The sequence below is a fragment of the Hydra vulgaris genome, chromosome 15, assembly GCF_038396675.1.
Source record: "Hydra vulgaris chromosome 15, alternate assembly HydraT2T_AEP".
NCBI lineage: Eukaryota > Metazoa > Cnidaria > Hydrozoa > Anthoathecata > Hydridae > Hydra > Hydra vulgaris.
In genome coordinates this window covers 15,236,887-15,259,299 of record NC_088934.1, presented here as the reverse complement: position 1 = coordinate 15,259,299, position 22,413 = coordinate 15,236,887, and the positions used below count along the sequence as shown (strand labels likewise).

Sequence of the window (22,413 nt, the reverse complement as noted above, 5' to 3'; positions counted from 1 at the left end):
TTGTTCACCTTTATGTGAAAATATTTATCGATTTTGCTCAAATTTGTATTAACGTAAAAGCGTATCAATTACTTCAAAAATGTCGAGTAAAAGCAATTGCCTTTTTTATCAACCTGACTTATACAAAAATTAATAAAAAGTTTTGAATAAAACTAATAATTTTGACGCAAAGTAAAGACAAACGCAAGGCAAAATATATTCCGGACATTTTTCGCTAAATATTTTCTGCATTATTATAAATTACGATTGGATGAATGCTGAAATAAATATATGTTAATATAAAGTAAATCGACATTTGTTTACGGTATTTCTTTTAATTACTAAATAAGACTTGGATAATCTATGCATGTAATTCAAGTCATATTTTAACAAAACGATTTTGTGATTTGCGCATTTAATGTTCGAACGTTGCGAAATAAATGGTTAACTGTATCTTTAATGAAGCTTCCAGTTTTGTTTAACTAAGAAGCCAAGAAAAATAAAAGTAAGCACAACTAAAAAGGTATTAATAAATTTATATTTCATTAGAGAAAACAAATAAAAATTAAATTATTAATAATTTATTTACTAAAAACCCGTATTACAGGTTGCCTACTGCTTGTTATTTAATGAATATGACATTTTTCAACTGTTCGCGTTTTACTCGCGTTACTCGTTTTATAAAATTTTTCACATATTTAGCCCTTTTTAATTTACTCTCTTTTTTTTTTTTAATTATTTTTAGCATTGTCTTCTGTTACCAGTGAAAATGGTGAGGAGAAAATGGTGCTTTATATTTTAATTAAATAAAATTGCAAGCATTTTTAATTTTTAATAAATATGACATTTTTTAACTGGTCGCGTTATACTCATATTTTTATTAAAATAAATTTTTTTACATGTTTAAACCTATTTAATTTACTCATTTTTAAAAAATATCTTCAGCATCGTCTTCTGTTACCTGTAAAAATGGTGAGGTTATGCTTTATATTTTGATTAAATAAAATTGCAAATATTTATAATTTTTATTATATTCTTCTATTTATAATTTTAGAGTTGTTAACATTTGAGAGATTTTGTAATTTTAGATTCGTTATTTGAGCACTACAGAAGTTATTGCTTTCAACGCCCAGGGCCTCTCTCGGAGAGGTCCTTCAAAAAGTGGTGTAGTAATGGCGGTATGGATGAGCCCTCCTTCAAATGGAGGGCTCATCCATACTGGGGTGTTGGGACACTGAAGCAAAAACAGCAACCAAAAGGTTGTAAATGTCTTCTATCAGTGAAGATATTTATAACTTTTTTGTTACCGCTTTTTCTTTGGTGATTTTATTTTTTTTTTAATATATTTTTTTTAATAATATATTATGTTGTATATTTGATTTGATTTTACTTAAAACACTTAAGTAAAATCAAATTAACCTAAGAACAAAACTATGTATGAATTTTACTATTTATAATAACAATTAATAAGTCTTAAATTTGAATGATTTTAATCTTTTTTATAAATTCAAACATATAATTATGTCCTTTTTTTAGTTGCATTTGTCATCACTTGATTAGCTTGCTTACTGTTGAAACATGGTTTAATTTAGTAAATTTATATGATGTAAAGTTTACTCTATTAATCATTAGTCAACAGTTAAGGAGAAGCTGGTATTTTACATAATAAGTTAAAAATAATTTTGTTTACATAATGAAACCAGTTTTTATGGTTATTTGTGTTTTAGCTATTTTATGCTACGATGTTGTTTTTGTCGTTAACAGTAACAGTAACTTTTCTTATGCTCATAAATATTTATTGCGTATCTTTTTTACTTTTTTTAACATGCTGCCTTGGAAACACTGCTTTAGGTATTGGCAGGCTTTTCTTGATTTTCCTCTTCTGGTACCTGCTGTGTTGTAAAAAATTTTAAAAAAACACTAAGTTATTTTTTGTCTTTATGTTGTTAACTATAAGCAATGACATTGCTGATAAGGAGCCCAATTGAAATTATTATTTATAAATAAATTTGTAGTTAATTATATTTTTTTAATTATATTCTTATAATTATATTCTTAATTATAATTATATTTATAATTATATTCTTGATTTTCCTCTTCTGGTACCTGCTGTGTTGTAAAAAATTTTAAAAAAACACTAAGTTATTTTTTGTCTTTATGTTGTTAACTATAAGCAATGACATTGCTGATAAGGAGCCCAATTGAAATTATTATTTATAAATAAATTTGTAGTTAATTATATTTTTTAAGATGAAATATCAAGTCATATTGTTATTAATGATTTAATTACTAATAACCCGTATTACAGGTTGCTTTCTGCTAGTTTAAATTATTACTATAATAAATAATACTATAATACTAAAATAATACTAAATTTTTAATATGCTTATCACTTATTTAGTGCAATTTTATGCAAAAAATAAAATTGCATATTTTCTTTCAAAATACTCTTTATTGCTATAACAGACATTTCTTACTTAGTTACTCTTTTACTTTTAATCATTTAATTAAAAGTGATACAAATTAAAGTTTTACAACAATATTTTTTTCAGTTTTTTTAATGCACTTTAATGCAAAATTTAAAACTGGATTTCTGCTAAAGATATTGTAACCAGATTTTTGGATTTATATCTTAGTGACTTCAAGTAGCAGTACTAGTACTACTACTAGAAGTTTCATATAGTTATATGGAACTGATACAATTCTCCAGAATGTATTTCCAGCCAACCGCAATGCTAAGACTTTTTGTTTAATTTTGTTTTGTTAAGTCATTTAATTATTGTCAGCACTGTAAAGTCTTCATTTACAAACTTTTCAATAAAAATATAAATATTTTCTCCCATTGAAGAATTTCCTGGTGTCATGACATCAAGGCTTTTTAATTTTTTTACAACAGTTGGATACATTAAATACCAAATAGGAACATTAAATCTAAACTAATACTGAATTAATGTCATTTAATTATTACTGAATTAATTTAATGAATGAAATTTTAATACTGAAATGTAATTAACATTACATAAAAAACAGAAGAAAAACAGAAAAAACATTACATAAAATAAAAGACAGAAAAATGAAAGTGAATGAAATACTGTTAAATACTGCATTATAATCAAATTTGCCAGGAAGGCATGCGATTTCAAGTCATATGACCATGCAAATACTATTTGGTTTTGAAATCTTGACCACAGCTGTAAATATGCCTTGAAAATTTGTATACATTTTAAAAATGCGCTGAAAAAATGATCTGTACTTAACTACAAAGAAGCTTAAATAAAAACTTATCGTAAAAGAAGCAAATGAATCTTTGTAAAAAAATATATATCAAAAAATAAAATAAAAATAATTTAACTAAACCTAAAATAAAAAAAAAATTAAAAATTTAACTAAAATAAATAATAAACTATAACGACAAGATTATTTACATTGTGTTTGGAATAAATAACTTTGAATCGTTTATCTTTACTAATGTTTATATAATAAAATATTATGCAAAACCATTTTTATATAAAGTAACAACTCCTAAAAATTGTTTAATAAATGTGCACATTTATTAAACAATTAATAAATGCACACATTTATTAAATAATTGTCAGCAAAAATCATTAGCAGTGATTTGTTATCTTATTTTAATGCGTTTGAATAATATAAAAACACAATTAAAGATCAAAGTTAGATAATTAAAAAAAAAAGCTTTCAAAAAAGTTTGTCTTTTTTCTTCTCAACAAAATCTTTCTTTTTTTCTAGTGTATTAAATTTAATGTGGTGGTGGTGTAGTGGTAAATTGCTTGCTTTATAAGCAAGATGTTCTGAGTTCAATCCCTACCACGCCCCTGGTTGTACCGCGCTCAACTTGTTTCACTACGCAGCAGTCTTGTTTGTCAAGGTTCGTGTTTCGGAGTTATAGAGTTGAGAGGGTTATAAACACAATTAAGTAGCCTCCTTGTCTGTAGTAGTCTTCTCAGCCTTAGGGAGGTAAATTAACATTACAAAAAAAATGTTTCTTATAAAAAGTTTATTAAAGAAACAATCGTTGTTCAAAGTCGTCACTTAAAAAATTTAAATTGTCGTTATTATTTTTAAATTACATTAACTATAAAAAACGTAAGTAAAGGTAAACGTAACAGAGTTATTTGTTTCCAATGTATTAAAAAACCATTTTTTTTAGTGCTTTTTTTAAAAATTGTGGTCAAATCATCAAAACAAAATATTATTTGTGTGGTCATAAAAAGGCTTGAAACCAAATGCCTTCCTGACCAACCTGATTATAATGTAATGTAATTAACATTACATTAAATACTGAATAAAAAAGAAAAGGTTATACTTAATTTTTTTTAATATCTTATAAAAGCATATTAGATATTATAAAAGCATATTAGATCTTTTTTTTTTTTCTCTAAATTTTAGGTTCTCAAACCTTTTTTAAAAAAGGTTACAAGACAAAGCCAACTAACTACTGCTCAATTCTCTCACCCTTGTTCCATGAAAGGTAATGGAACGCTTAGTTCGTGACTCCATGCTTAAGCATATGACTGACCATAATCTGCTTAACAGCAACCAACATGTTTTTTTTTTGGTAGACTGTGCACGACAAACCAAATCGAGACTTTCGACATTATATCTAATGCACTTGAATCGTGTCTTGAAATTGTAATGATACTTCTTGATTTTGCTAAAGCCTTTGATAAGGTAAGTCACTCGCTTCTACTTGTCAAACTACACGCGTATGGCTTTGGCACAAGTACATGTAGCTGAATAGCATCATTCCTAAATGACTGCAGTCAAAGAGCCATACAAGGTGACTACATTTCTATTTGGTTGGATGTCCTCAGTGGAGTTCCACAAGGCTCTGCAATAGGACCCCTTCACTTCCTTATCTTTATCAACAATACGCCAAGCCTTACTCATCACTGCTGTAAACTCTTTGCTGACGATACAAAACTGATAGCTGTTATCAAAGACACCACTGACTACCAACTTCTCCAATCGGACATCAGTTGCCTAGTTAAATGGGCCCATACATGGAGCATGAGTTTTAACAAGGAAAAGTGTAAGGTCATGTTTTTTGACAAGAGTGTTAACAACCGCCTCAACACTGCATTTATTGACAATTTGCCTGGCTCGCACGTAATGTTTACTATAACCGCATCAGTAAATGCCACAGCCTTAGTGAGACCACCCAATCGTGACCTTGGTATCATTTACAATGACCAACTTAAGTGGCAAGACCAAATCGCATACCCTGTAACCAAAGCCAACACGCCACTAGGCATGTTAAAAAGAACATTCCACTATTGGGACATTAATAGCTTTCGTGTACTTTATACAACTTATGTACGACACTAAGCTTGTACCTATCTCAAGCCTTTAAGTTATCACCAAAGACTAGCTGCAATAAACATTCAATCGCTTAAGGATAGAAGGAGTAGGGGTGACCTAATACAGTTTTTCAAACTATGTCACAGCATTAACGAAATTGAGCTTTGTAAACCAAACTCACAGGCTTCAGCACTAAATGCGCAAGGACCAGCCAATCGCCTCTGTGGCCAACGTCATTGTCTTCAACATCAAGCAGTAGCAAACTGTTTACAAAAAGAAATCTTCCTCTGTAATCGCATCATATGCCCTGCCTGCAATTGGTTTACAAATGCCTTGCTCTGCTTGCAAAAACTTAAGCATTTTCTATAAATTATATATATATATTATTATTATTATTATTATTAATAAACTTTTTATGAGATCATAATAGAGGTTTTTTAAGGTTAAATCAACCAAAAAAAAAATGACTTACAGACCATAATGTCTATGTTATGTCATAATTATATCATGATTCTCATTAACTTACATGAGCACACCATCTAAATTTTGGATCTCTTAATAGATTAAAATCTCTTAATTTCTCTTGAAACAATGTATAACGTTCAGGTGCCAATTTATTTGTAGTCACAAAATGCTGAATCTAAAAAAAAAATTACTAAAAAAAGAATCATGACATGGAAGATATTAAAATATAAATAACACATAAAAACAAATATAATACATAAAAGAGAAAAATAAATACAAATTTACAATTCTAAAAACTATATATCTTGTTTTTTAAATTTCTTTTGAACTAACAGATTAGAAGTCTGAATTTATGGCGCATATGAGTTCAATCATAAAAATCATAGTCAAATTGATTCGTTACCTAATTTATACTGGTATCATTTTAAATTATTATAAGTCATTATAAAGGTTTTCATTAACAAATCAATTGAAAAAAAACTTTTTTAATTTTTTTTTCAACATCTTACTTTCAACGAGGCTACAAGCAACCACTATCAGAGTTGCAAGTTACAGGAAGAGAAAAGATAAAGTTTACAGAGCAAGATAATGATTAACAGATAACTTAAAAGACTTCAAATTACATGAATCAGGAAAAAAGATGTAAGAAGTGAATTCCAAAGGACTGCGGTTCGAGTGAAAAAACTAGAAGTATGAGAATTTTTGGAGCACTTAGAAACAGTCACAGTAAAAGGATGAAACTTAGTAAAATGACAAGTAACATAAGAATGAATTTTAGATGACACAAAAGACGCTAACTCTTTAGAGCAGTGCCCATTATAGTATTTATAGAAAAGACAAAGAGAAGCAACATTACGACAATGTGATAATGGTTGGAGATTCTTTGCAAGAGCAGGTACAACTATGTTTACAATGCATTTTTGCACCTTGTCTAAAAGAGAAAGTAAAAATCTGCCCCAAATATGGCAACAGTATTCCATACAAAAATGGATTTGAGATTTATAGAGATAAAAAATAGAGAAAGAAAATCTTGAGTAAGGAAGTGATAAGCATGATAAAGAGATGCAACCTAAGCAGATGCTAAATTTGCAATGGATTTGATATATGGTTTCCAAGAAAGATCGGAAGTAAGAGTTAATCCTAGAAGATAAAGGGTAGACGATTCATCTAGTACATTACCGTTCATAAATACAGGAAGATCTAGATGATTGCAATGATGATTAGCTAAAAAAAAATTGAGTTTTATATGAGTTCACCAGCCTCATGGAGCCCTATGCTATAGCAGAAGTGAGATCCTTTTGAAGCTTAAATGTCCCCTCAAAGCATTCAGAGAGTATTAGCATCATGGCAAACAATACCACGTTAGATGTGAGAATTTCTGGGAGATCATTAATGTAAATTAAAAAAAGTATAGGGCCAAAGAACCTTGAGGAACCCCTGAAATTACAGGATATGAAGAAGAGTGTTGTCCATCGAAGACAATTTTTATGTTATGATTGGTAAGGAAGGATTTAATAATCTTAAAGATGTTACCTGATACACTATAAGAGGAAAGCCTATGGAGAAGACCAGCATGCCAAACTTTATCAAAAGCTTTAGAAATGTCAAGAGCGATAGCAATAGCCTCTCCACATTTATTTAATACATGATGAAACTTATCAGTTATTACCATTAAGAAATCAGCAGTAAAATGAGAAGATTGAAATCCATATTTATAATCAGAAAGTTAGTTATTAGATTCAAGATAAGACATTAAGTGTTTGTTAATTAATGACTAAAAGCCTTGCTTATGATAGTAAGAAAACTAATGGGACAGTAGTTAGACAAGTCAGATCGCTCTTCAGAATTTTTGAAAATAGGGGTAACAGATGTCATTTTCACTTGTTGCACGTGCATAAAATAATTAAACAAATAGTTTTGAAAGTATAGATGACAGCTCCGGAGAACACTTCTGCAAGACTACAACAGATGTGGCAAAATCTGAACCATACAAGAGAGGTGGAATAACAGATTTGCCCTTGTTATAGATACTGTTAAAGATTGTCCAGAAGTCACTAGGAGCCTAATTTTTGAGATCAAATACAAGATTTTGAGACCTGAGAAGCTTTGGTGTTAGACAAAACCTTTTTACAATGGTTTGCAGTTGTAAACCAACATCTGTTTTCAAGAGAATTGTTTTGCTGATAGATATGAAAGTAACGAAAGAGTGAGGTAAGACTTAGATTCCTTGAGAGGGAATAAAAGATTCCAGGCCATAACTAATTTTCATAACTTTATCTATATAAAATGTATGAAAATTAATTATGGCCTGTATTATGAAAATTATAATACCCTTATGAAAATTACAATACCCATTCATGTTTTTATATACAAAATTTGTCATGTTTGTATATAAAAACATGAATCGATATTGGAGCATCCACAAGAATTTTGAATATTTCTTTAGTTTCACTTTATATTAAACTTATATTTTTTAAGATAAAAGTAAGAAAGTGACCTTGTATTTTTTTAAAATAAAAGTAAGAAACGGACCTTGTATTTTTTTTAAAGTAAGAAACTGACCTGATTATCTAAATTTTGGAAATACTCTGATTTATGCGCAGCTTCCTCAGTGGGTAACTGACAGTTTGCGCAAACCAAATGAGATATATGATTTTGAGTAATGGCCACATCCAAATATTCAATGTAGCAATTAAAGCAATATTGACATTGGCAATGTAGATTTGATGTAAGCTAAAAAGTAATTAAAAAGTAATAACAAAAATTAATAACAAGTAATAACAAAAAAAAAATTTAACTTGTTTATTTTAAAAATCAACAAGTGAAAAAGTAACTTTTTAAAAAGTTTTTTAATGACTTATTTTTCAAGTCTGTTTTTTTAAAAATTAATTATATCCACACTCACAGAAACTCTATAATAACATTAACAAAAAATTCTTCAGCATCTTGCATTATTTTTTTTTTCTTTTTAATTGAACACTGTAACCCTAAACTTACTGTTAAAATTTTAAGCTTTAAAGTATAACAGTTTAAAGTTAACAATTTAAATTTTAAATTTGAATTGTGTGGGTTTTTTACAAATATAAAAGTCAAATTCTGAAAAAAATTACCAATTGAAACAATAGAAGTTAAAAATCTCAATTTATTTAAATATAAATTTTTTAGTTATGTTCCAAAAAAATTTAAAATGGTGTTAAATCTTAACAGTATTGTATATTATCATGTATATTACAGAATTGCACATTATTATTATTCCTCCAGTTAATTAGCTATATATAAAAAGTCTAATTTAATGTGCTTAGTTATAATGATTGCGATTTATTCTCTTGGGCAGTTTATTAAGATCAAAGTTAACTGTTTTAACATGAATAAATCAGGTAACAGGCAGGGCCGTAGTGAGATCAAAAATCCTTTCGGGCAAGGAGAAAAAAAGCCGCCTCAAATTTAGTAATTTTTTTAATGTTTAATTTGATTCAAATTATTGATCGACCGAAATTGGAATTTTGCCGAAATTTCGGTTTCGGTTCATTTTGAAATTTTTGCCGAAATTTCGGCAAAACTTTTACCGAAATTCAAACCATTGCAAATTTTGCAATTGATGTACTTGGGATCACTAATAGAGATTGTAAAATGCTTTCAAACCCAACTTTTTTGGCGATTTTTTTCCATCTTGGTAAAAATTATGTTTGAAAACATAATTTTTACCAAGATGGAAAAATCACAGTTTTGGTCAACAAATAATTTTCTTTGTTCACTTCAAGATTCCACTAATGTTGAAAAATTAATGAACTATTCAAGAATATAATGTAAAATGTTAACTTGTAATTAATTAAAAAAATAATTTTTGAAATGTCAACAAAATTTTATTAAAACAAATTAAATTTTTTATAAAAACGCTACAATGTTTCGACAAAATTTGTTACAGAAAAAAAAACTATAGAATAAATTATAGAATTAGATTATAAGCGTTTATAATCATAAAATATGCATAACTTTATAAATTAAAAAAATAAATATATTAGATAGGTATATTAATATATTTAATATTTATATCAATATATAATATTTATATATAAAAAACTAATTAAAAATCTGTCAACAAAGTTAAATTTGAAAAAAATTAATTATTATTTTAATAATGCTTTTTGAATTACGGTTTTTGGTTTGAAGTTGAACCAAAATTTCGGTTCAACTTCAAACCGAAATTTCGGTTTGAACCGAAACTTAAAAAACTACCGAAACCGAAATTTCGGTTTCGGTTAAAAGCAAAATTTTGGCCGAAACCGAAACCGAAATTTTCCGATCACTAATTCAAATATTAATAAACCTACTTAAAGCACATTTAAAATCAACTTTAAATCGTGCTTTGTGGTTGAAAGTCATTGAAAAAATTACCAGGCATTAGTTTTTTTAATAAATATTAAAATTAGACACATTCAAACCAAATTTTAGTTTTCTAGCTTTCAATGATGCAAAGTTATCAATAATTTCATTGTAACACAGAGATTTTGACAGGGGATTTTCAATTGACAAAATGGCAAGATTATTCAAACGTTCTTGACCCATGGAGGATCTTAGATAATTTTTCAAAAGCCTAAGTTTGCTAAAGCTACGTTCACATGATGCCACAGTGACGAGTAGTGTGAGAAAGATTCTAAGAGCAAGTTCAATGAAAGGGTATGCCTCAGGCAAAGAATAGGTGAGCATAAATTGCAAGATTTTCAATGGATTTGCGTTTTTTTAAATCTGAAATCAGGACACTGGCTTGAAACTTAAAGCTTTCAATTTCAGATAGAAATTCATTAGCATTAAGATCACGAACATATTTTTGACAAAGTTTATCTCCTCATTACTTCAGATCTTCAACTGACATACTTGCAAGAGAGTTACCATTTAGAAACTCAAAATCTAATGAAATCTCAGCCATTGTTTCAAATCTCCAGTGTAATTGTGTAATTATGCTGTCAAAGACTATATTACAATTAATTTCAAAATCTTTTTCTGGAAGTATGTGTGAACTTTCTTCCCTTGTTTCATCATCAAACATCCTTTTTGCTTTTCGTTTTCTTTTGATTGGAAAGCTATCTGTGTGCGACTAGGTGTATGTCAAGATCTTTTGATATTTTTTCAGCTTTTTTCATGCTGTTATGAATGCCCCTGTCTCGAAAGTTTTGTATAGAAGCAATTAGACCAGCAACTTTTTTTGATGCAATATCAATTGTCATATTTTTTGATTGTAAGTTGCGATTCTCTCTGTCAATTAATGTAAGTATCATGTTCCAAAGTTCAAGCCAGCAAAGAAACTCAAAATCAACTTGAATCAAAATCTCTCTAGCTCCGGACCTTGTTTCAGCATTTAGCAGAGAATCATTACTAATTTCTTGTAAAACATTGTAAACATTTGTGATTTGATTATTTAGAGAATGGATAGCCTCCTTTTTGGCAGACCAGCGTGTTTCACTTTGACTTTTTAGGGTGACTTCAAGTGTTTTCATCAGTTTGTCCCATCTGGTAGTAGAACTTGAGAAGAAATTGAATATTTTTTGAACCTTTTCAAAAAATGTAATCATAAATGGGGAAACTTCTGCTGAATGGACTCCTACATGATTTAGAGTGTGAGCTGCGCAAGGCACATACCGTGCTAAATCATTTTTTGCAGTTATTTGGGCTTGAATACCAGAACATTTTCCAGACATGTTGGCTCCATTGTCATAACCCTGACCTCCACAATCTTCGATGTTTAATTCATCTTTATTTAAGCTGAATAATATTTTTGAAGCCAGACCAACTCCGGTTTTTTGATGAGACTCAATAAAATCCAGAAAACTCTCTTCAATAGAACATTCTACATCAGTGACACAAACATATCGGATTATTTCTGACATTTGTTCTTTGTGAGAGAGATCAGAAGTGTAATCAAATAAAATTGAATAATATTTGGCTTTTTTAATTCTCGCTTTTCACCTTTCTGCCAAGAAGTTCAATTAGTTCATTCTGAATTTGTGGGGAAAAGTAACTAACAGATTTCTGCTTAAGTTTAACATTCGTTATATGTTCTGCTAAAGGATGATGATAGCGTGCTATTAGTTCAATTGTGTTGAGAAAGATTCCACTGTTTGGCTCACCAATAATATTGAAACTGGATCGAAAAGCCAAATTGTTCTTAGCGCAGAACATAATTGAATCTATAACAACTTTTAGAACATTTCGCCACTTTTCATTATCAGTTTGGATGGCATTTTGAATGTCTTTGTCTAAAGATCTTCCCTCTCTCAGATTTTTTTCCGTTTCTTTCCATAAAGAGAAACACTTTCTATGTTCACAGCTATTCTCGTGTTCAGAGATTCGAGGGTTTAGTTGTTTCCATTCTGAAAAACCTTTTGATGTATCTGCAAACTTGCTTGTCTTTATGTTTGAAAAAAGGATACATGGAAAGCAAACAAAGAATTTTTTGATGCACTGTATAACAACCATTGACGATTAACCTTTTCCCAATTAGGAAGATTTTTTTCAAACCAACTAGAACTGAAATGTCTGTTTTCTGATGATGTTGATGTGGTAGGATAGACTTCTCCCTTGTCTTGTTTAGCACCATGTTCAACCAAAGAACATCTTAGACTGTCATTAATTTTGGGCCAAGTTGGTGGATCATCAAACTTGAATTCTAACATATTTGTTGTAACTGCATTTTAGTTGACTTCATTGTTTTGCAGTAACTGTTCATCATCACATCGAAAAAAAACTGGACTTTTTTGTGCTGTAAAAATAAAAATAAACTATATCAACATTTTTTCCATAGTAATATTGCAAATGACATGGCTTAGTTTGCTAAGTTTTTTAATTAAATTTATTTTTGATTTTGACTTGAAAATCCATCAATAAAAATATTTTTACCTGGTTGTTCTGTTTGATCTTCGCTTTTATTAATTCATTTTGCAAACACCTTTTGTAATTTTTTGTCACTTTCAAGTCGTTGCTTTTTTAACTTTTTGAAAGCTGAACCAGATAGCTTTATTCTTTTTTTTGATGGTGACATAATAGATTTTAAAACTTTTATTTCAAAATATTTTACTTTTCTTGACAAAGAAAGAATGAAAGTTTCTGTGTGCGACTAGGTGTAATCAATAATTACAAATGCAATTATTTTGCCTCGATTTCTTTTTTAAAAGTTCTTAAGTCAAAAAACTGCGAGTTAAAATTATTTTCATTAAAAAATTGCAAATCTGGGTCGTAAAAGTCGTTAAGTAAAACATTATTTGTAGTTTTGAAAACATTAAAGTGTTGTGTTCCAAAATCTATTGTTTGTTTAGCCATTTGTAAGAGTAATTAATTCTTACACTTGAAAAAAAAATTAAGTTATTTTTTAAATTCGCGACAATTAATTTAGTTATATTTAGTCGTTGCGTATTTACCTTGATTGCGCAGTTTTTTCACTTCTTCCCATAGTTTCTTTCTCTCTTCCATAGTTTCTTTAGCGAAATCTTCGTTAATATATATTCCACTGCCTTTCAGATTTTGTTTTAATTATTTAATTTTTTTTTAATTAATGTTTTAATTTTACATTGGAAATTATTTTAATTTGCATGAAGGTGCGAAAAAAATTATGAGGCGTGTCCAAAGATTTTGAAACGCAAATTAAAATTATTTTGGTTTTGAGGCGTCTTTAAAACATTTCATATATTAAAAAATGTTTATTAAATTTTGAAATTTGCCGCCTTGCTAATTTGCCGCCCATGGCTGTGGCCTCGTTCGCCACCCCTTCACTACGGCTCTGGTAACAGGTATATATAAGTTAAAATAATATTTTACTTTGTTATACATTTTAACTTAATTATACTTTTTTATATCTAAATAATAATTCTATTTTTAAATCTAATTATAACTTAAAACTTTTTTTTAAAGATAAACTGTTTGTAAGTTACTAATTTAATGCGCTTAGTTACTGTTTAATGCGCTTAATTATCAGTAATTCTCCTGCCATAGCATCTTTAACTGAACTGTATTCTTAAACTCACGCTCTTCTTCTTGACTTTTAACCCTGTTTTAAATCAATACATGTTAATTAGAATTTTGCTTATATTTGACTATGTTTATATTTGTATACATATATGTTTGATACATATATAGTTAATTTTTTTAGTTTACCAGGTTTATAGATTTTCTTGCTGCATTGTTGTTATTTTGGAAATGGCATGAAAATATAAATAATATAAAATAGATATTTGCTAACATGTAGCTACGTGTTAGCTTACATAAGTTTATATACATAAACTTATGTAATTATTATAAACAAAATAAAATAAATTGTTAAATTTGTTATAAAATACTTAACTGTTTTTATTACTTTATTGGCTAAATTTATTATTTAATATATTGGCTGGCATTCATTTTTTTAAAACAACATTGTGCATTGTAATCTGAATTCTTTGTTAAATTAAAAATAATCAATGTTATTAAATATTGTTTTATATTTGTGATCAAAATCTAAGTTCATTTCATAATCAGTTTATATATATATATTTTTTTTCATACAAATTTGTAAATAAACTTATAAAAAGATATTGATTTCAATAAATCTTAAATTAAAATATAATAATTTTTTATTTTGAAAACTATTATAAACTTAGTTTAATTTTATATATTAATTTATTGTTTAACTAATGAGTTAAATTATATATATATATATATATAAATATGTATATACATATATATAAATATGTATATACATATATGTATATATATATATATAGTATATGTATATACATATATGTGTATATATATACATATATATATATACACATATATATATACACATATTCATGTACATATATATAAATATGTATATACATATATGTATATATATATATAATATATGTATATACATATACACATATTTATATACATATATATAAATATGTATATACATATATGTATATATATATATAATATATGTATATACATATACACATATTTATATACATATATATAAATATGTATATACATATATGTATATATATATATATATATATTTATATATATATATATATATATATATATATATATATATATTTATATATATATATATATATATATATATATATATATATATATATATATATATATATATATATATATATATATATATATATATATATATATATATATATATATATATATTAGGGTGGAGCAAAAGATAACAAATTTTCCAATTAGGGTCTGAGACAAATGAAAATTAGTGCTTTATATGAAAGTAATTATTACACAAAAAACTGATTTATAATATACATCATCGTTTTCTAGCAACATAGTCTGCAAATTATTGCACTTTCGAGCCTTTCTCGCATATAGGTTTTCGCCTTTAATTCCACATCTTTGTAAGAAAATAATGCAAGTAACCAACATGGCATGCATTACAAGTATCAAGCATACAAATGTTAAGTATAAGTGTCTTACTTATGGTAGGAAATCAGCTTTAATTTCTAAACTAGGCAAGTCTATTCTCGATTTTTTCATTTGAATGATAACACTATGGCGTGAATCGTGTCCGTAAACTTTACCGCAGACCGCCGATATATCTTTGATATTTCTCTCAACATCTTGCGAATGGCATGGAAAATTAGGTAGAATAACTTTTGAAGGACTAACAATTGTTTCTGACTTAATGTCATCCAGAAGTGGAGGTGAAGCAAAAATGGCCTTGTTCCAGTCGATCATGTCCAATTATGACCTCCATGTGAAGTTGATTTTGATCAAGCTTTTGTCAAAACAACGATTTTTATCATCGGAATGTTCACTACGAGCATGCAGAATTTTTTCACAAGCAAATTTCTTAATATTTTCATCATCATCACCAACAGCTGCCACCAAGGTGTTTTCCGGATGGCAAAAGTAACTGTTGTTTTGCAATACTGGCACAACAATCTCCTGATCAGGCTTGTCAAGTTTCTGGTAAAGCGACAACATGAAGAAGAAATTCTTGGCACCATCTTGGCATGTCGGATGAGATTTGATATGAAACCATGACGGTGCATAGAAGATTATGGGAAGGACATTGTTCGCAAACATATAACCTCAACAAACGGTTGGCTTTAGTTAGCCATCTGGCATGACTGACTGCACCAGGTTGAGCAGTTTGCAAGTAGTCAATGTAATTGTTACTGGCATTGTAACCACGTTGAATTAACAGACATTTTAAGCAGGTACACCTGATCTGTACTCAGGTCACTCATTACCGTCTCATCAACCTCAGCAATGCAACCTGATACAGGAGAGAAATCAATTATAGGTTTATGTTGAGGATCAAATTCCATCACGTCTGCTAATTGTCCTTTGGAAGTTCTTGGACCAGTAGATTTCCCATCAATAACTTCTATCAGTTTTCTTAAAGGCAATTCATTTGTATGCAGCATACAAACTAACCATTGAAGTGGTCTTTGTAGATATTGTTCAATTTTTCGGATTATGCCATTACTTTTTCCTACATTAACATTGGTTCCATCGCAAACGAGTGCTCTTAAAGTTGTTTCTGATTTAGTACTTCTAACAACCGATAAAATTTCTTTTGAGATGTCATCAGATCTGCCTGATGCTGGAACAACATGTTCGACATTTCAAACAGTTTCGGTTTGGGAATGAAACCAAAGCATAATGTTCTTTTAACTTACGTCAAGTCGATCCTACACGTGTAAGAGTTACATCAATCTTACCATCAAAACCAAGACAAACAATTTCTTTTCCTCTGCATGACTCACAACTGACTTCTTCCGATATGCAGACCTTTGACGGCGTAGTTTGCTGGGATGTATAGCATTTTCAGGGAAAAGAAATCTGAGGTCTTTCAAGGCAGAATTCACAATTAAACAGGCATCTCGATTGCTACTTTTAGAGTGATCAATAACTTTACACAGTTCTGGATAATGATTTCTGTTTAGTGCACATCTGCTGCTATCACTATCACTGGTCTCCTCGTCTGTTATATCTGAATCATCTATGGAGCTACCACCAGTGTCTTGACTTTCTGAACTCTTTTCTATATCAACATTATCAAAATCTTGAAAAGTAGAACTTCATTCAACGGTTTTCAATTTCGTTTTCTCTAGGAACATTGCCGCTTTCCTTTTTCTTTCTTCTGACTTCTGCAGTTTACATGTCACCACTGGATCGATATTTCCAATCACCATTTTTCTGGTAGTGTTTTGGTCAATCCAGAAATTCCACTCAATAAGAGGAACCTTTCTGTCGACTGGACATTTACAATCTGCTCTATTTGCAATTCCAGCACTAAGGCACTTACATGGACAAATGTCAAACAAAAAACTTGACAATATCTTTTGATATGTCTCAGAAGTCCGCTTTGCATCAGGATATTTTGGTAGATCATTCCCTTTGCCAATTAGCCGTTTCACCTTTTTCATTATGCTATTGAACGCAATCGTAGGTATGCTAGCTGTGTTATAGATCACAATCAAGTCTGTCGCAACAGTTTTCACAATATCATTAACAGATTGGCACTGCTGTTTCTGGTGAAAGCAATATGCACAGAAAATGTCTTACATGTCGGTAGCATATTTTTTTTCAGTTCCTTTGGAAAACCGAACACTGAATATCAACTTGTACTTCTTGTGCTACAGCTAGCCATATCTAACTTGCTACTGCCAAGTTGCAACACAAATTAGATAATAACTTTTTTAGGCGTTTATATTTGAAAAAAATATTTTTATGTAAACTGATTACTATATATTAAATTGAATATTTTTTATTTAAAAAAACTTTAAACCTATTGTGTATGTATTATATAGAACACATTTAGTTAAGTGCTGCAGACTATTTTAAAAAAAGTTGTTTTTTGAATTACCTTAATACATATACATATATATATATATATATATATATATATATATATATATATATATATATATATATATATATATATATATATATATACACACACATATATATTATATATGTATATGTATATATATATATACATATATATTATATATTTATATGTATATGTGTATATATATATATATATATATATATATATATATATATATATATATATATATATATATATATATACATATATATATATATACAACCCTCGGAATTAGGAAAAATGAGGTCGGCAATAATTTGCTGACCTCAATTTTTTAGAGGTTGGCAAAAATTATTTGATACAAAGGTCTTACCATAAAACATAGAAACGAGGTCGGCAATTTTTTGCCTTTCTCAAACACTTTCAGGTCGGCAGTTAGGTCGGCATTGCCGAATGCCGACCCTAATTCCGAGGGTTGTATATACATATATACATATATATATATCTAAAGTTAAGGATTAAAATTTTTTATCTGAATCAACTTCTGATGTTGTTTGAAGATTTCTCTGTCTAATTTGCCTTACAGTAGCCTCTTTTTTCTCTCTAATAAACAATTTTACAACCCTTGTTGCCACTGCTTGGTTCACACTACCTAAATTCCAACTTCATTTTTGTCCTATCTTGCATAATTTGTCTTTTAAATATTTTCTTACCAAAACAGGGACCTAAAACAAGTAAGGTATTATAAAATTGAAAGTGTTTTAATTTAAAGTGACAAGTCGATGAAATATAAAGTCTCGGTCAAATGATTAGAGATATACAATTAATGCTCTTTTCTTTTACTTAATTTACCATTTTTGTGAAGTATATTTGTAAATGCATAATAATACTGGTAAAAAAAATTCCATGTATTACTTTTTTACTTTTCTCACAGAGACAAACTGTGTTTCATTGTGCACTCACTTTTCTCGACATCAAGCTTGCCTAAATGTTTATTGTTTTACTATCAAATTAAAATCATTTTTAAAAAATTTGTTGCAAAAGTTTCTGCATACCATAGAATATGGTGTTGGTGGGGAGGGCAGGGGATTCAACTAGGCATAGATTCAACTAGTCGGATGCATAATTCTCTTGGAAATTCTTTCCAAAGTTTTTCTAACGCCTGCTGTAATTGTGTAACACTAGCTATGCTATCTTTGACCGATCTCTTGTCTATCTAAGCCCAAATGTTCTTGATGGGATTGAGACCTGGAGAACGAGCTGGCCAAGGCATGATCGTAATGTTTTTCCGATCAAGCCACTCTTTAACCGAGATTGCAGTGTGAGCTGTTACGCTGAAAAATCTATTGTTGTTGTCTTCCGTAAAAAGCTCTGGCTGTTGGCAAAAGTTTACTTTCGAGGGTCTCTTTGTAGTTGTACTGGTTAATTTTGCCGTTATAAATGTTGTATGACGCTGTTCCTTTATGGGAGAAGCACCACCATATTCCTTGGTACACAAAAACGCTCTTTGAACTTTTCACCAGCCAGCCCCTTGATGATTAACCTTGACTTGCAATTTATCACCTCAAAATTGAATTTGTAGCTGAAAATGACTTTGGCCCAGTCATCTACAGACCAGTAAAGTCTTTCTCTACACTACTTTAATCTTTTTAGGTGATCGCAAAAGTGGTTTTCGAGCAGTGACAGCAATGTAAGCCTTTCTTATTTAGGCATATTCGTACAGTCCACCTACTAACACTAACATAACCAGGCGTATTTGTGAGCCCTTCAGCAAGTTTGAGGTAAGAAATTTTAGGGTCTTGTCTAACCTTTCGATAGAAATAACTTTGGTCTCTTGAAGTTGGCTTTAAGGGCCTACTAAGCCTTGGTAAATCTTTGACATCATTATGTAGCTCGTGGTTTTTCAACGTTGTTTGTACACATTTAAGTGAAACATTGCACATTCGAGCTATTTCTCATTGGGTTTTTGTTTTATTTATTAGCAGACCTACAACTTGCCATTGTACCTTGTCTGAAACAGCTTTTCTGCCCATTCTTGTCTTTTTACTTTACCAAATAATTACCAATGCAAATAAATCAAGATATAAAAATGATAATTTAATTTTATCTTCGCAAGAACGTTTATTGTAGTTATGTAGTTATGCAAATCTTAGATTGCTCGGATAACATTTCGTTGAGGTTTTTCAACTTAAGTCATTAAATTTTAGTTGAATCTGTATTTTTGCTACATTAGAAATACAGATATGTTCTAATTGAACTAATAATTACTCAAGACTGATTAACCTAACGAGTTCCAATTATATACCATTTGATAGAGTATCAATGAATTAAGACATTTAAGATGCTTTTAATTGTATTAATTAGTTGGTTTCAGAGATAATTGTGAAAAAAAAACAAAAATTTCACATAAATAATGTAGTGACTCTATATTTCTGCAACCCACTGTATGTATATATATATATATATATATATATATATATATATATATATATATATATATATATATATATATATATATATATATATATATATATATATATATATATATATATATATATATATGTATATATATAATTAATTTTAAAACATTAATAAATACAAATTTTTCTTAATCTAAATTTATTTTTTATTTTTTAAAAGAAATTTTTGCTGATTTATTGTGACCAGCATCTTCAGCTTAAAAATTTCATTTATACCATATTTTACATTATATTTTATGTTATATTTTACTTTATACTAAATTATATTTTATACGTATTGGCCGGGTATTCAGCAGGCATTGTAGAGGTTTGGCAGCAGGTTACAGAGTGATGTTAACTGCTCTTGTTAAAAATTTATTAGCACCTCATTCTGTTAAAATTTATTAGTATCTCAAACATCTTATTTGTGATTACTTGAATCTACAGATTCAAGTAGTAACAAATAAATAAGGATGCTTCCAATACTGATCCATGAGTTTTATTAAGCATACTCTCGAGTCCTTAATACAAAGAAGGAAGGAGGGGGGGGGGAATACAAGGGGAGATTTTAGTCAGGGGGGATTTTAGTCAAGGGGGATTTTAGTCAAGGGGAATTTTAGTCAAGATCTAATAAACAGGGGGGGTATGGTTATAGAAGAGTCGAGAAAGATTGAATCATGTGAAGAAGTGGTTATAAAAGAGTTAAGAGATCACGAAAAATTTACCGAGAAGCAATATTAAAATCAAGAAATAAATCCAAACTACAAATGAACAGCTACCCAGGAGTCTACCTTATTAAATGTCATTGTAGCAAAAAATATATAGTTGAAACAAAAACGTAAATAAAAACATGCGTGAAAAACACAACAGTACAATAGGAAATAAAAAAGAACGATCTGCATTAGCCAAATTAATTTCTACAGTTGCAGAACTCTAAAAGCTGATGCTAAAAATTTTGATAGGAAAGTTCGTGAGGCACTTGAAATACAGTACCACTAATGTGCCCCTCAACAAAATGGTATCAATTTAGATGAGGGACAATGTATCAACAAAATTTTGGACATCATTTTTGGCGCACTTACATCAGAAAAAGATGAAACCATTCTATTTACAAAAAATAGAACTGTTGTTTTTAAAAAAATATTTAAACAAAAACAAAAACTTTTAAGCTGAAGATTCTGGTCACAACAATCCAGCGAAAATTTCTTTTTAAAAAAAAAAAATTTAGTATCGAGAGAAATTTGTATTTATTGATGTTTTTAAAATAATAATTTACATACTCTCATACACAACCCTCGGAATTTGGAAAAGTCAGGTTGGCAATAATTTGCCGACCTCAATCTTTTAGAGGTCGGCATCAGGTCGGCAAAAATTATTTGATACAAAGTCTTACCATAAAACATAGAAACGAGGTTGGCAATTTTTTGCTGACCTCAAACACTTTTAGGACAGCAGTTAGGTCGACATTGCTGAATGCTGACACTAGTTCCGAGGGTTGCATACATAATGTCTGCATTCAAAATATATACATATATATATTTTTTGAATGTAGGCATATGTAAATATATATATATATATAAATAAAAGAGTAAGATGAAAAAAAAAAACTTTTTTACGGTACTTAAAGTTTAAATCAAGAAAAAACCGTTCAAAAATACAATTAAAAAACCGTTACAAAATTTAAAAAAAACAATGGAATGAGTTCTGACGTCAAATAATAATAATAGTAATAATAATGACAATAATAATAATAAATATAATGATAATATGGAAAAACATCTTTTTTAATCACCAGTGTCATATTGGGAAAGAAGGAATCTGTTTCTATGTCTACACTTAGAAACAATCTCACTCCTTTTATTCAATAAATTAGTATTTTTATAATATAGAATTTCATATTTTTCGGTGAGGCATAATTTGCAAGATTTGGATGTTGGATTATATGCTTTACATCGCCTGAGAATTTTCCACTTAACTATAGGGACTAAATTAGCTTCTTTTAACTTCCATACATGTTTTGAGAGTTCAGTATCATTTTTGTATTTAGAGATGTTAAATGATTTAACGTGATTAGCGTATCTTAATTTAAAAGGAGTCTCACTTATCCCAATGTAGGATTTTTCATTAGAAGATGAATCAAGATTATCTGTTGTTACAGTTGCTTGATATACAATGTTGCTTGTTAAACATTTATTAAACAACGGACAGAGATTTTTATTATAGCAGTTACAGTCCTGTTGATTAAGGTTTGTATTGTTGCATAAAATGTATTTGTTGTGCGATAATAGATAGAATCGAACGTGGTATTTGTTTTAATATACTCGGCGGGTGATTTGAATCAGCATGGATGTAATTTAATGTATTATCAGGTTT

At 28.9% G+C, this 22,413-nt stretch overlaps 1 protein-coding gene across 3 annotated transcripts in view; it reads right to left on the bottom strand.

Moving 5' to 3' along the window:
* Nucleotides 1-22,413, bottom strand: part of LOC136092472 (E3 ubiquitin-protein ligase RNF31-like) — a 123,962-nt gene that overhangs the window by 34,585 nt on the left and 66,964 nt on the right. For all 3 annotated transcript variants that reach the window (XM_065820753.1, XM_065820754.1, XM_065820755.1), the window contains 2 exons: nt 8,326-8,496; nt 5,825-5,938 (listed from right to left, as the gene is read on the bottom strand). In XM_065820753.1, coding sequence (XP_065676825.1) covers nt 5,825-5,938; nt 8,326-8,496 — 285 coding nt within the window. The remainder of the gene's footprint in view (nt 1-5,824; nt 5,939-8,325; nt 8,497-22,413) is intronic.